The sequence below is a fragment of the Leptodactylus fuscus genome, chromosome 10 (assembly GCF_031893055.1).
Source record: "Leptodactylus fuscus isolate aLepFus1 chromosome 10, aLepFus1.hap2, whole genome shotgun sequence".
Taxonomy (NCBI): domain Eukaryota; kingdom Metazoa; phylum Chordata; class Amphibia; order Anura; family Leptodactylidae; genus Leptodactylus; species Leptodactylus fuscus.
Window position 1 is genome coordinate 84,515,132 of NC_134274.1, and position 14,951 is coordinate 84,530,082.

The 14,951-nt window shown below is 50.6% G+C and overlaps 2 protein-coding genes across 2 annotated transcripts; one reads left to right on the top strand and one right to left on the bottom strand.

Annotated features, from left to right (window-relative positions):
- Window positions 1–12,831: 12,831 nt before the first annotated feature.
- LOC142183449 (histone H2B type 1-O-like) lies at window positions 12,832–13,300 on the bottom strand. Its single transcript, XM_075258538.1, has one exon. The coding sequence runs from the start codon at window positions 13,268–13,270 to the stop codon at window positions 12,890–12,892; it is 381 nt and encodes a 126-aa protein (XP_075114639.1). The 5' UTR covers window positions 13,271–13,300; the 3' UTR covers window positions 12,832–12,889.
- Window positions 13,301–13,547: 247 nt separating this feature from the next.
- LOC142183448 (histone H2A type 2-B) lies at window positions 13,548–14,125 on the top strand. Its single transcript, XM_075258537.1, has one exon. The coding sequence runs from the start codon at window positions 13,599–13,601 to the stop codon at window positions 13,989–13,991; it is 393 nt and encodes a 130-aa protein (XP_075114638.1). The 5' UTR covers window positions 13,548–13,598; the 3' UTR covers window positions 13,992–14,125.
- Window positions 14,126–14,951: the final 826 nt, after the last annotated feature.

Consider the following 14,951-nt stretch of genomic DNA (forward strand, 5'->3'; position numbering starts at 1 on the left):
CGCTGATTGGCCAGAGTACGGAATTTGACCAATCAGCGCTGGCTCTGCTGGAGGAGGAGGAGTCTAAGATCACTCCACACCAGTCTCCATTCTGGTCCGACCTTAGACTCCGCCTCCTCCAGCAGAGCCAGCGCTGATTGGTTGAATTCCGTACTCTGGCCAATCTGCGCTGGCCAATGCATTCTATTAGCCTGATGAAGTAGAGCTGAATGTGTGTGCTTAGCTCAACTACGCTGGTGGAGTAGTTGAGCTAAGCACACACATTCAGCTCTGCTTCATCAGGCTTATAGAATGCATTGGCCAATCAGCGCTGGCCAATGCATTCTATTAGCGTGAGCTGAGTGTGCACAAGGGTTCTAGTGCACCCTCGGCTCTGTTACATCTGATGGGCTGACCAGCACACGGTGTAGTTGAGCAGAACTGGCTCAACACAGCTGAGTCTCTGCATACCCATAGGAATGCATTGGCCAGCCTTCGGCCAATCAGTGCTGGCTCTGCCGAAGGAGGCGGAGTCTAAGGTCGGACCTGAATGGAATACGGAATTCGACCAATCAGCGCTGTCCAATGCATTCCTATGGGAAAAAGTTAGCTTGCGAAAACCGCAAGCTGACAGGGATTTCCATGAAATAAAGTGACTTTTATGCCCCTAGACATGCTGTCCCAGTGTCATTTCAAGGTGTTGGTATCATTTCCTGGGGTGTCATAGTGGACTTGGTGACCCTCCAGACACGGATTTGGGTTTCCCCCTTAACGAGTATATGTTCCCCATAGCCTATAATGGGGTTTGAAACCCGTTCGAACACTCGAACAGTGAGCGGCTGTTCGAATCGGATTTCGAACCTCGAACATTTTAGTGTTCGCTCATCTCTAATAGCGACCCCTCGCTCCACCTTACTTAAGTCTATGTAAAGGAAACGGATACCTCCTGGGAGCTAAAGAGGAAATGAAGGTGGAGAAGTCAGGACTGCAAAAGTGTTATAACCTGAGCTGTGCCTACCAGGCAATAAGGCAATCTTTAGAAATCATGACAGATAAAGATTTATGACCGGAGCAGCCATTGACACAGGCAAGCCAAATACATAGTCCTCTCTCCTCGTAGGATTTTATAACTAGCCCACGAAAAATGAAGAATAGTGGTCGCCTTAGGCAAGGGTGATGTCATCAGGATTCGGCGCAATCAGTTCTTCTTCATCCGTCTCGGGTTTCTAAAAGATAGCAATTGTATGTAAGGTTATCGTACCATGACAGAGATATCCAATACATGGAAGCCCAGGCACAGGGCGGACAAGTCACATTTCCAGGCATAAGTCACGGTTGGGCGGACAAGTCACATTTCCAGGCATAAGTCACGGTTGGGCGGACAAGTCACATTTGCCGGCATAAGTCACAGTTGGGCGGACAAGTCACATTTGCCAGCATAAGTCACGGTTGGGCGGACAAGTCACATTTGCCAGCATAAGTCACAGTTGGGCGGACAAGTCACATTTGCCAGCATAAGTCACGGTTGGGCGGACAAGTCACATTTGCCAGCATAAGTCACATTTGCCAGCATAAGTCACATTTGCCAGCATAAGTCACATTTGCCAGCATAAGTCACATTTGCCAGCATAAGTCACATTTGCCAGCATAAGTCACATTTGCCAGCATAAGTCACATTTCCCGGCATAAGTCACATTTCCCGGCATAAGTCACGGTTGGGCTTAATAGTCGGGCCCAGAGAGATTACCATGAGTGCTATCTCTGGCAGTGGGCTTAATAGTCGGCCCCGGAGGGTCGGCGGTGGGGCTTAATAGTCGGGCCCGGAGAGAGTTCCAGGGATGGCTGTTTGTCAGGGGGCTTAATGGTGGGGTCCGATCCGCCTCCCGTGGAAGCCTGCCTGGGGGAGCGGTGAGGACTCTCGAGGGCCAGCGGAAGGAAGAGGTAGTGCTGTTTTTGACTCCGGCGGAAAGTGCCGGGAGATGTGGAGTTGGAGGGTTGCCCCGAGGCGAGGTCTGCAGGGAGAACCGGGTTCCGGACCGGGCGGGCCTAGGGGAGGCAAGTCGGGCCGGGGCTCACCCTCCTGGGCAGGGTCCGAGGGGAGCTTCCCCCTGAGAGAACTTCCACTTCCGCAGACACTTTGAAAAAAAATCGGAGCCCCCGAGGAGGCCTTCCTGCAGCGAGCGCCAGACCGGGCTGGGGCTCACCCTCCTGGGCAGGGCCGAGGGGAGCTTCCCCCTGAGAGAATTTCCACTTCCGTAGACACTTTGTCAAAATTTCAACTTTCAAAATACTTCCGCGGGCCAGATTTCACTCCGGCGATCGGCGGCGTCATGCCTGCGGCGGTGCACCTCGGGCGGTACAAGTCTACCTTGTCTGCTTTAATCCTCTTGATTTCCCGGCACACCAGAGACTCCTTGAGGATCAGACATTCGGATTGCAATTTACTGCAAAGCCTCATTAGCACAAGATTCAGAAAGCCACTTAAGTCTTACGTTTTGCAGCAACTGTGGTTTTCTTTGATAATAATAATAACAACAACAACAACAACAACAACAACAACAACAACAACAACAACAACAACAACAACAACAACAACAACAATAATAATAATAATAATAATAATAATAATAATAATAAATTTATTTATATATCGCCAACATATTCCGCAGCACTGTACATTTTGTAGGGTTCAAATACAGACAGATACATAACAAAGAACGTCATTTCACACAATGGGACTGAGGGCCCTGCTCACAAGAGCTTACTATCTATGAGGTAGAGGGGGGGTGACACAAGAGGTAGGAGGGGCGGCATTGCTTATACAGGGGTCAGACACTTTTGTAATAGAGGTTACTGTCATTACACAAACAAAACTTTATGAGCCATCACTAGTGGTGTCCTGTAACATGTGGATGGAGCTTGGACAAATAAAGTTATCTGGAAAAGACATCATATCATGTGGGGTAATGTGGGAGCGGGGACAGAGGAGGGTTAAATTTTGGGGATTCTAATTATAGCATGGAAGGGTTTACGTTAGAAATTGTGATAGGCCTGTCTGAAAAGATGTGTCGTTAGTTTGCATTTGGAACTGTAGAAATTGGGAGTTAATCTTATTGTCCAGGGTAGAGCATTCCAGAGAAGTGATGCAGCTCGGGAGAAGTCTTGTATACGAGCGTGGGAGGTTCTGATAATAGGGGATGTAAGTGTTAGGCCATTGAGTGAACGGAGAGCACGGGTTGGGCAGTAGACGGAGATGAGGGAGGAAATGTAGGGAGGTGCGGCATTATGGAGAGCCTTGTGGAGGAGGATGATAACGTTATATTTTATTCTATAATGAATAGGCAGCCAGTGTAGCAACTGGCACAGACCCGAGGCATCGCTGTAGTGTCTAGCCTGATAGATGAGCCTGGCCGCTGCATTCAGAATAGATTGTAGAGGGGAGAGTTTAGTGAGGGGAAGACCGATTAGTAAGGCGTTACAGTAGTCAAGGCGAGAATGAATCAGAGAGACAATAAGTGTCTTTAGTGTTTCTCTGGTGAGGAAAGGGCGTATTCTGGAGATGTTTTTGAGGAGGAGGTGACATGAACGTGCGAGTGATTCAATATGCGGGGTGAAGGAAAGGTCTGCGTCAAACATGACCCCGAGGCAGCAGGCATGCTGCCTAGGAGTTATAGTAAGGCCTGACACTGCAATGGATATATCAGGGACAGATCTGTTAGATGGTGGAAACAGTAGTAGTTCAGTCTTAGAGAGATTTAGTTTCAGATAGAGCGAGGACATGATATTAGAGACAGCAGAAAGACAGTCACTAGTGTTCTGTATGAGTGCAGGGGTGATGTCACGGGAAGATGTGTATAATTGGGTGTCATCAGCATAAAGATGGTACCTGAAGCCAAATCTGGCGATGGTTTGTCCAATGGGGGCTGTGTAGAGAGAAAAGAGCAGGGGGCCTAGGACCGAGCCCTGAGGAACCCCAACAGCAAGGGAAAGAGGGGAAGAAACAGAGCCCGCAAATGATACACTGGAAGTGCGGTCTGAGAGATAAGAGGGGAACCAGGAGAGCGCAGTGGCGTTGAGGCCGACTGAGCGGAGCATAGTGAGGAGGAGAAGATGATGATCAATAGTGTCAAAAGCTGCAGAGAGGTCCAGAAGAATAAGAAGAGAGAAGTCACCATTGGATTTAGCCATTAGGAGATCATTGGAGACTTTTGCGAGAGCCATTTCAGTAGAGTGCAGAGATTGTAAGGGGTCAAGCAGAGAGTTAGCAGAGAGATAGCGGTTTAAACGAGAATAGACCAGGCGTTCCAAAAGTTTAGAGATGAAGGGCGGGTTAGAGATGGGTCGATAGTTAGCAGCACAGGGTGGGGTTTTTCCAATAGCGGAGTTATAACAGCATGCTTGAAGGAGGATGGAGAGAGAGAGAGAGAGAGAGAGAGAGAGAGAAAGAGAAAGAGAAAGAGAAAGAGAAAGAGAAAGAGAAGAGAGAGAGAGAGAGAGAGAGAGAGAGAGAGAGAGAGAGAGAGAGAGAGAGAGAGAGAGAGAGAGAGAGAGAGAGAGAGAGAGATTAAATATTTTAGTAAGGCAAGTCGTGACAGCAGGCGACAGAGGTTGGAGAAGGTGCGAGGGGAAGGGGTCACTACTGCAGGTTGTAGGGCGAGATGAAGAAAGTAGCTGAGAGACTTCCTCTTCTGTAACAGGTTGAAAAGATGAGAAAAGACAGTCTGAAGTGCGGTTGGTGAGGGGATCAGTACTATGGTAGGTGATGGGATCAATGCCACCTGGGGCTTTGGCAGTTATTTCCTGATGGATCTTATCAATTTTATCATGGAAATACGTGGCCAGGTCATCAGCACTAAGGACTGTGAATGGCGTCTGCACCTTGGCTGTGAGTAAGGAGTGAAAAGTTTCAAAAATCCTTTTAGGGTTGCTGGAGAGAGAAGAGATGAGGGCGGTGAAGTAGAGTAAGAGAACAATCGATGTAATCTTTGTGCAGGGCCAGCTGAGACGTAGTGAGGTCATTATGAGATTTAATTGAAGGATATGCGCTTTCTAGAGTAGAGACTCGACTGTCTATATGATGAAGTTCCGCTCTAATATCCTCAAGTTGCTGAAGAACTGGGTCTAGGGCGGCTGACAGAGCTTGTTGTAGAAATGTTCTTAAGAAGGTGCTATCCTCCAGGCGGTCCTGGTCAATATTACTCTCAGCATCCGAGTCATCACCTGTGTCAGGCTCCCTATTGTGGTCAGGCGCCATTTTCAGCGATCCGGCGGGAGATTGTCGATTTTTCTTTCTAAGATACTTTTGCAAGTCACTTTGGAGTTTAGTTTGATTGGGAGTACCAGCGAGGTCTGTGCCTTTGTCTTTATTTGGTTTAACCATCTTGATGGATGCAATATAAGTGAGGGAGAGGGACGAGGTCAAGACTATAACATCTAGCAAACAGAGAGCATCAGTCTAAATGACAACATAGACAAGAGTGTTCTTGGAGATTCACTTAGGTACAGGGAGGGGAGAGGTCCCCAAATATCAATAGGTAAGGTTGACAATCTCAGCGTCTAGGCAGACAGTCGTCCTCTGCAAGCGAGGTATCAGGTATAATTGGGTTCTACGTCTCTTAGTGCAGTAGTGGGGATGATATTCCTGTAGGTAAGACAGCCTTTCCCAATCTTAACTGCTACGACTAATCCACAGGGGAGGTTCGGATGAGACCCTGTTAGAGAAGGCGGCAGGGGGCTGCAGGGGAGGGCAAGAAAGCCCAGGTGTGGGAGTGCGGAAAGAATGTAGAATAACTCTAGCCGAGGACCGTAGATATCGAGGGTCAGGGACACCACTTATGGGATATGAATGTAAAACTTTCCGGAGAGGAGATATAGGGGAGGAGGGTAGCAGAAGGGTTTATTAAAGCAGACAAGGCCGGAGGACCTGATGGTATAAGCGCAAGAGTTCTTAAAATGTGCAGTGACCAGCTGTGTGGTATTATTACACACATGTACAATACGAGTCTAAAGCTGGGAGTGGTACCTCGACTGTGGAAAACATCTTGTGTGGTGCCAGTCCCAAAGATACCCAACCCGGTGGGCTACAATGACTACCGACCCGTAGCACTGACATCTCACCTGATGAAGGTCCCAGAGAGACTGGTCCTGACACACCTACACCCCCTAGTGAGCTCCGCTCTGGACCCCCTCCAGTTTGCCTATCGGCCGGGCATTGGGGTAGATGACGCCATCATCCACCTTCTTCATAGAGTTCTCTCTCACCTAGAGAAACCCGGGAACACTGTGAGAATATTGTTCTTTGACTTCTCCAGTGCGTTCAACACCATTCAGCAAGGGCTACTGAGGGAAAAGCTGAACCTTGGTGGAGTGGACCATCACCTGTCCAACTGGACCCTAGACTACCTGACAACCCGCCCTCAGTATGTGAGAGCCCGGGACTGTGTGTCTGACACTGTGATCTGTAGTACGGGGGCACCACAAGGTCCAGTTCTTGCCCCATTTCTCTTCACACTGTACACTGCTGACTTCAGGCACAACTCATCCAGCTGTTACTTACAGAAGTCCTCCGATGACTCTGCTATAGTCGGCCTTATCACTGATGGCGACGATAGGGAATACAGAGACTTAAACCTGGACTTTGTTGAATGGTGCCAGCGGAACCAGCTCAGTATTAATGCTGGGAAGACCAAGGAGATGGTGGTGGACTTTAGTAAACGGAGAGGTGCTCCGACCCCGGTGGAGATCCAGGGAATATGTATTGAGATAGTCAGGACCTGTAAGTACCTGGGCGTGCTCCTCACTAATAAACTAGACTGGGCTGATCACCTGGAGGCGCTGCACAGAAAGGGCCACAGCAGACTCTACCTGCTCAGGTGGCTGAGGGCCTTCGGAGTCCAGGGGACACTTCTTAGGGCCTTCTTCAACTCTGTGGTTGCCTCAGCCATCTTTTTCGGTGTGGCCTGCTGGGGGTGCAGTCCATCAACCAGGGACAGAAACAGACGTGACAGGCTGATCAGGAGGGCCAGCTCTGTCCTGGGGAGCCCCCTGGACCCAGTACAGGTGGTGGGTGACAGAAGGATACTGTCTGTGGTGACCTCCATGCGGGAGAAGAAATCCCACCCCATGTATGGGACCTTGATGGGACTTGGCAGCACTGTAAGTGACCGTCTGCTTCACCCCAAGTGTGAGAAGAAGCTATCGCAGGTCCTTCCTTCCAACCGCGACCGGGCTGTATAATTTACATCAGACCAAGCGAAGACACTCCGCACAGACAACTAAATGACTATGACGATGACCATGAAGTCTTCCTTCTTTCTCTTCCGTTCCTTAGCTGCCATGGACTCCTAGTATATCTTCTCTTCTCAGCATATGTGTGTCTGCGTCTGTATTATATTACTGTGTATTATCCTGTATTACTAGGCTGCTGTAACATGCTGGAATTTCCCCAATGTAGGACTATTAAAGGATTATCTTATCTTATCATAGGTCCTCAAGTGCAGATTAATGTGGCCTGCTACTGTTTCCAACTCCAGGGGAAGGGAGAAATGCAGATTCGGCTCACCTCCATGTCAGGATACGAGTGGGTTAAACTGAAGGGCAGCTGCAGGCGTCTCAGTGTAGTTGGTCTGTAGCTGCTGCTTCATGCAGAGAGGCAGGCTGCGCTCCAAGATGGGTAGGTCTGGAGCTGGGCGCAAATCACAGCCGGATAGCTGTCCGGCAAGTCACACCCCTTCTTCCGGATCTGGGTTCTGCGTAGAAGTCACATCAGGGGCCGGCCCTTACACTTTAGGCTAGGGATCCTAGTGAGGCCTACTCAAAATGGCTGCCGGGTCTGGGAGAAGAGATCCAGAATCTGAGGTTCCGTACCTCGAAATACCTCCTCTCCAGGCTGCTCCAGAACCAGAAGCAGCTGTGATGTCGCGGGAGATGTCTCCTGCGCTCCGCAGGCCGTGGTGACTCCAGAAGAAGGCAGGCCGCAAAAAAAACAAAATGGCGGTCGTGACTCCTATGATCAGCTGCCCGGTAAAGTAAGAGAGCTGGATGAAGGCAGTAAGTGGCTGGAACGCGCCAGAGGTCCTCTCCTGGGTCGGATGAGCGGTCCAGAGCTGCGAGGGACTACGCCGGGAGCTGGAACAAGTCGGCAGCAGGTAAGTCCAAAAACAAGATGGCGGCCGGGTCCTGTGGGACAGAAGGCCGCAACAGTTTATATCCTCAGGAGCGCTGTAAAAGTGTGAAATAACACCCCAAAATAGCAGACAGAGGCTTGGAGGAGAGCCTCGGGGTTGTTATCTGTATGGATGGCTGAGATCACCGCCGGTAAGAAACGGATGAAAGTGTCCAAGTCAGGAGCTCACAGCAGACGCGACCGCTCTGGTTGCCGGCTAGCCATGCCCCCTCCCCCTCCCACAGTATATCTATCCCTGTCTCACAGTCACATAGTTCACAGTCTCATATGAACCGAATCTGAAATCCCCCATTCATATGAAGCGGAGGTCACCTGATTCAGCCAGCCAATTACTTTTTCTGACTTTTTTTTTTTTTTTCGATGCCGCGGTTGTCGTAGTTCCTGTCCCACCTCCCCTGCACAGTTATTGGTGCAAAAAAAAAAAAAAAAAAAAAAAGAAAGAAAAAGCGCCAGGGAAGGTGGGAGGGGATACAAATTTTTAGTGCGTTTGCCGCGTGGTATTCAATTGGAATGGAATATCTTGAGCAGCCTGAATACCAATTCGATGGAACGCTGTTGGCTCATCTCTAATCCCTACTGATCCCTTAGACTGTTAGGACCCCACAGATCAACTGTTTCTCGGAGCAGGCAAATCCCATTATTGTTTAAATGTGGGGCGCTGCTTATTCGCTGTGTTCTTACAACCGCAGTTGTGGGTACTGTAGTTGTACCCTGTTCAAGTGTATGAGATGCCGCTGCAGCACCCATAACCATTTCAAACAAGAATATGTTGTAGGGAGGGGCCCCAGTCAGTAGAACATCCCGTCAGAGGGCCCCCGCATAATATAGTGCCATTCTTAAGTGATATGCAGGTTATTTGGGAGCCACCGCCAAAGGACTGCGAGACAGCACCTGGAATTTGGGACTGTTCTGCTGTATTCAGGAGGGCCGAGAGGGCTCCCTCGCTGCCATAGGGTACAGTTCGGGTTCACTAGTTGTCCTATATTTAAAGTAGTTCTGTGCACAATCCTTTTGGGTGATGTTATTCAGCTCCTGCATATGATGTACAGCATTACCTAGAATCGAACAGGAGGGCTGGTGGAGGATGGAGCAATTGGGGAATATATCATTGCCTGTCAGCCATTGCCTGTTGGAATAATCCAATCGGTATTGGCCTAATGGTCATCAGTCTTTGGGGACGGCATTATGTGGTGCGGAACAGGTCTGTGTAAAATGTAGAGGGGTGCAGCATAAGGCGCGGGGCGCCGTACCAGGCGAGACGACGTAGCAGCATACTGCACTATTTTGCCTTTTCTTTTTTTTTTTTTTTTTTCTCCCCTTATTCTGCAGATGACACCTTCTGTACGTAAACCTGAGCTGTAAAGCCGGAGGAGATATAGGCAGTGACGGTGACGGCTCCTACAGGTTTATGTTTGTGTAAAGACAGTCACCACTATTACAATATTGTCTGACCCCTGTATAAGCAATGCCGCCCCTGCTACCTCTTGTGCCACCCCCTTTACCTCACAGATTGTAAGCTCTTGCGAGCAGGGCCCTCAGTCCCATTGTGTGACGTGACTATTTCTTTGTAATGCATTTTTCTCTCTGTATTTGAACCCTACAAGTTGTACAGCGCTGCAGAATACGTTGGCACTATAAAAATAAAATGTATTATTCTATTATTATTCATCATCTGTTTTCCCTTAGTCCTAACAACAGCACAAGCTCCTTTTAGTTCATTCTGTTCATGCCCCTCTTCATGGGGCGTGTAGCACAGCGTCGGATGAGTACGCAAGGCAGAGTGTCAGGAGATGAATATGAAGAGGGGCGTGAAGAGAATTAAGAACTAAGGGGCGGCGAGAGGTTATGACGTGGGGGTGCTCGGAGCAAGAGGGGCAATCCCCCTGAGTTCCATGAGCGGGATTTGCATACTGCAATAAACAGATTTTGACAGAAACAGCAAAGAGGAGAAGAAGAGACTGGAAGGTGGGAGTAGAATGGCCTTTTTAACCCCTTCCCGACATGCGCCGTAATAGTACGGCGCATGTCGGGTCTGTAACTATGGCGACCGCTCGGGAGCCGGGCGGCCGCCATAGCCGCCGGGTGTCTACTGCTTTAAGGCATTAACCCCTGCGGCGCCACGGTCAAAGGCGCCGGAGGCGCCATTTTTCCGGCGACGCATGGGCGCCGCCATTTTGCCGGTGGTCGCCTGCTCCTGGAGCATGCTCTAGGGCCGACGTCACGTTGGCATGACAGCCGGGAGCCTTTACAAGGCTCCCAGGCTTGTCTGCAAATGCTCTCTTTTGCAGGCTGGTCTATGCAGCCTGCAAAAGAAAGGATGATTTTTTGCTTTAGCATTGCAATGCATTAGTGATCAGACCCCCTGGGGTTCAACGCCCGTAGGGGGTCTAATAAATGGGAAAAAAAATCAAATAAATAAAGTTAAAATAAAAATAAAATAATAATAATAAAACATAAAAAGAATTACAAATTCAAATCACTCCCCTTTCCCTAGAACACATATAAAAGTAGTTAAAAACTGTGAAACACATACATGTTAGGTATCCCCGCGTCCAAAATTGCCCGCTCTAAAAATCTATAAAAATATCTTTCCTGTTCGGTAAACGCTGTAGCGGGAAAAATAGTCAAAAGTGCCAAAGTGCCGTTTTTTTTTTTTTTTCAGTGTTTTGATTCTGATATAAATTGGAATAAAAAGTGATCAAAGCAATAACATTTCCCGAAAATGGTAGAACTAAAGAGTACACCCGACCCCGCAAAAAAAGACGCCATACACATCTCTGTACACGGACGTATAAAAAAGTTACGGCTGTCGGAATATGGCGACTTTTAGAAAAAAACAAAATAAAACAGTTTTGGAATTTTTTTTAAGGGGTCGAAATTTAAATAAAACCATAGAAATGTGGTATCCCTGGAACCGTACCGAAACACAGAATACAGGGGACATGTCATTTTGGCTGCACAGTGAACGCCGTAAAACCAAAGCCTGTAAGAATGTCGCAGAAATGCATTTTTTTCTTCAAATCCACCCCATTCTGATGGTTTTTCCTGCTTCCCAGTACATTATATAGAATAATTAATGGTGGCATCAGGAAGAAAAATTTGTCCCGCAAAAATTAAGACCTCATATGGCTCTGGGAGCGGAGAAATAAAAAAGTTATGGGGCTTAGAAGGAGGGGAGTAAAAAACGAAACAAAAAAAAAAAAAAAAAAATGCCATTGCCGGGAAAGGGTTAAAGACGATCGTCTAACGACAGAATTAGAGCCCCGGTAACCGTCCTATGTAGTATCTGTGCGCCACCTGCTGGCTGGGATCCGTATATACAGGGTCTTTCGAGCTGTGCCGTTTGTTCCCCGCGCCCCCATCTGGATCAGCGTGGAACTGCACAGCCCGCACCCGGGGTTCACTATAACTGCAGCCTCGCGGCGATTACACAAGGATGCCCATAGGGGGCAGAGAGGAGATCCCGCAGCCGGGAGAAGAATTAGATCCGGGGAGGAGGGGGTGCGGCTCCGGAATGCAATAGTCCTATTGACAGAGAAGAAGGTCTGGAGCAGTGAGAACAGCGCCCTGCATGTTATCTAGTAGGCCGGCTAGAAGGAGCCGCTGACCGCTGACCCTCGGCAATGGGAGAATGAGCGGGAAATTCAAAGTGATCCATTGTCTTATGTCAGCCAATCAGCGCGAGACAGAGGAGGGGCTTGTAGGAGTCACGCCGAAGAATTACGTCATCAATGCAGGGTTCTCCTTCTGGTCCGACCACTCTCTATATAAAAAGGCGGCTGTGCGGAGGGACGCTTGTTCTAGTCTGTCAGCAGCAGCAGCACAGAAGATGTCTGGTCGCGGTAAAGGAGGGAAAGGTCTCGGCAAGGGCGGTGCCAAGCGGCACAGGAAGGTGCTCCGGGATAACATCCAGGGCATCACCAAGCCTGCCATCCGCCGTCTGGCTCGCAGAGGAGGCGTCAAGCGCATCTCCGGTCTCATCTATGAGGAAACTCGCGGTGTCCTGAAAGTCTTCCTGGAGAACGTCATCCGTGACGCCGTCACCTACACCGAGCACGCCAAGAGGAAGACCGTCACCGCCATGGACGTGGTGTACGCGCTCAAGCGTCAGGGCCGCACTCTCTACGGCTTCGGAGGCTAATTCCGCCGCTCCCCGACTCTCTACTTCATAACCCAAAGGCTCTTCTCAGAGCCGCCACATCCTCCTGAGAACAGAGCTGTCCCCGCCACCCACCTCTCCTCTGCCTTGTAGGTCTGGGGCTGCAGACGCCTCCTGTAGGCTGTAATGTCATCACTGCTGGAATACTGGAGAGAGTAGAAGAAGAAAACGGTCCAAACCTTCGGAATCTAAGCTTTGTGAACAGGTCCCTAGAAGTAGTCCTACTGCGGCTCTGCAGTGTAACCCCCGTGCCGGCAGCTCGGGCCGATAAGTAGCAGCTTAGTTTAACCCTCCAATCGCAGGTGCGTGCAGAGAGCACTGCACCTCGTAGAGATGTCAATGTAGCAAGCCGGAGATTAGAGCTTCTCTTTGGGTGTATAGTAAGTCTAGCAAGTACAAGAAAATAGCTGGAAAGATAGGTTCTGGGTAGAAACACGTGCTGCAGCAGCAGCAGCAGCAGCAGCAAGAAGCCAGAAATGGAGGGCTCAGCAGCTCTAGTGTGGAAGGTGTGGGGGGCTCTTAGAAGAGCCTTTGGGGTGATAGTACAGAGCAGGTGATGGAGCCGATTACTTGGCGCTGGTGTACTTGGTGACGGCCTTGGTGCCCTCGGACACGGCGTGCTTGGCCAACTCTCCGGGCAGCAGCAGGCGCACGGCGGTCTGGATCTCCCGGGAGGTGATGGTGGAGCGCTTGTTGTAGTGAGCCAGGCGGGAGGCTTCTCCTGCGATGCGCTCGAAGATGTCGTTGACGAAGGAATTCATGACGACCATGGCCTTGGAGGAGATACCGGTGTCGGGGTGGACCTGCTTCAGCACCTTGTACACGTAGATGGCATAGCTCTCCTTCCTGGCCCTCTTACGCTTCTTGCCGTCCTTCTTCTGGGCCTTGGTCACGGCTTTCTTGGAGCCCTTCTTGGGCGCTGGGGCAGACTTGGCGGGATCAGGCATGGTATAACACGGAGATCTCTTTCACACGAGAATGAGAGAAAGTAATGTCTGTGCTCCTCCCAGCGCAGCCCTATTTATAGGCGGGCTATGCAAATGAGCGCCGCTGTCTGTGCGCTGTTCTACTGGACCAGCAAACCATGTGACTTTTGCAAGCCCCGCCTGCTGAAGCGGATTGGTGGTTCCACAAATCTGGCCTCTATTGGCGGCTTGAGATGTGTCCAATGAGAGTTGCAGGAGGGCGGGGCAGAACTATATATATAAGGCAGGAGGAGCCGGTACAGGGCAGGATATTCTGTGTTCCATTACAGTAACTGACGATCCACGAACCATGTCTGGACGCGGCAAGCAAGGAGGCAAAGCTCGTGCTAAGGCCAAGACCCGCTCATCCCGGGCGGGACTTCAGTTCCCCGTCGGTCGTGTGCACAGGCTTCTCCGCAAGGGCAACTACGCCGAGAGGGTTGGTGCTGGTGCTCCCGTCTACCTGGCGGCCGTACTGGAGTATCTGACCGCTGAGATCCTGGAGTTGGCTGGTAATGCTGCACGGGACAACAAGAAGACCCGCATCATCCCCCGTCACCTGCAGCTGGCCGTGCGCAATGACGAGGAGCTGAACAAACTGCTGGGTGGCGTGACCATCGCCCAGGGAGGCGTCCTGCCCAACATCCAGGCCGTGCTGCTGCCCAAGAAGACCGAGAGCAGCAAGCCCAGCAAGAGCAAGTGAGCGCCGCTCCCACCCCATCCGTCTATACAAGCAAAGGCTCTTCTAAGAGCCACCACCTTGTCTACAGCAGAGCTGCCTCCTGTCTACAATACGGGCTGTCCGTCTATTCTGAAGCCAACTCCTGGCCCGACCGGCGGCCCTTACAGGGAAGCACCGTGGGGTGACTGAGCGGGAGGAGGATTCACTCTGTAGGGAGATGTGGTGCGGGCGCGGGGTTTTGTGTCAGGTCGGGCTGGTGGTAATCTGCTAATGCTCTCTTCCCAGGCAGGTAGTATAAGCGGAGCTTAGATATAACGGGCGGGCGGGCGCGCGCTGATACAAAGCCGAGGTGAGCGCCGGCTCCTCCGGGTGACGCTTTGTCTTTTCTCCCCGCTCACACGGTTGGTGGTTTTGAAATTCCCGCTCAGTCGCAGTGACCGTTACAATCCGCGCGAGAGCCGGCAGCGTCACGTGGCGCAGAGAGAAGGGGCGCGAATTTCAAAACCTCCCCAGAGCTGAGCCCTCTCCCACTGAAGAAGATTCAGCAGCGGACTGGGGCGGCCCTCAGGTTATTGTAGAAGGATGTGCGGAGTAGGCATATACTAGGTACGGAGAGGAGGGAGGGAGATGTGGTTGCGGGCGCAGGGTCTTGTCAGTTAGGGATAGTAATGGCTGTGCTCATCCTAATCCTCTCTCCCCGCCAGGGCACAGCCCACGGTGGCAGGCTTACAAGTGCCGATGAAACGGGCGTTAAAGGGCTGATCCGGGTGAACCTTTGTCTATCTCCCCGCTCACACGGTTGGTGGTTTTGCAATTCCCATTCAGTGACCGTTACAACCCGCGCGAGAGCCGGCAGCGTCACGTGGTGCAGAGAGAATGGGCGCGAATTTCAAACCCTCCCCAACTGAAGAAGATTCAGCGGCGCTCAGGTCATTGTAGAAGGCGCTAGGGAGAGATGCGCGGAGTAGGCACATACTAGCG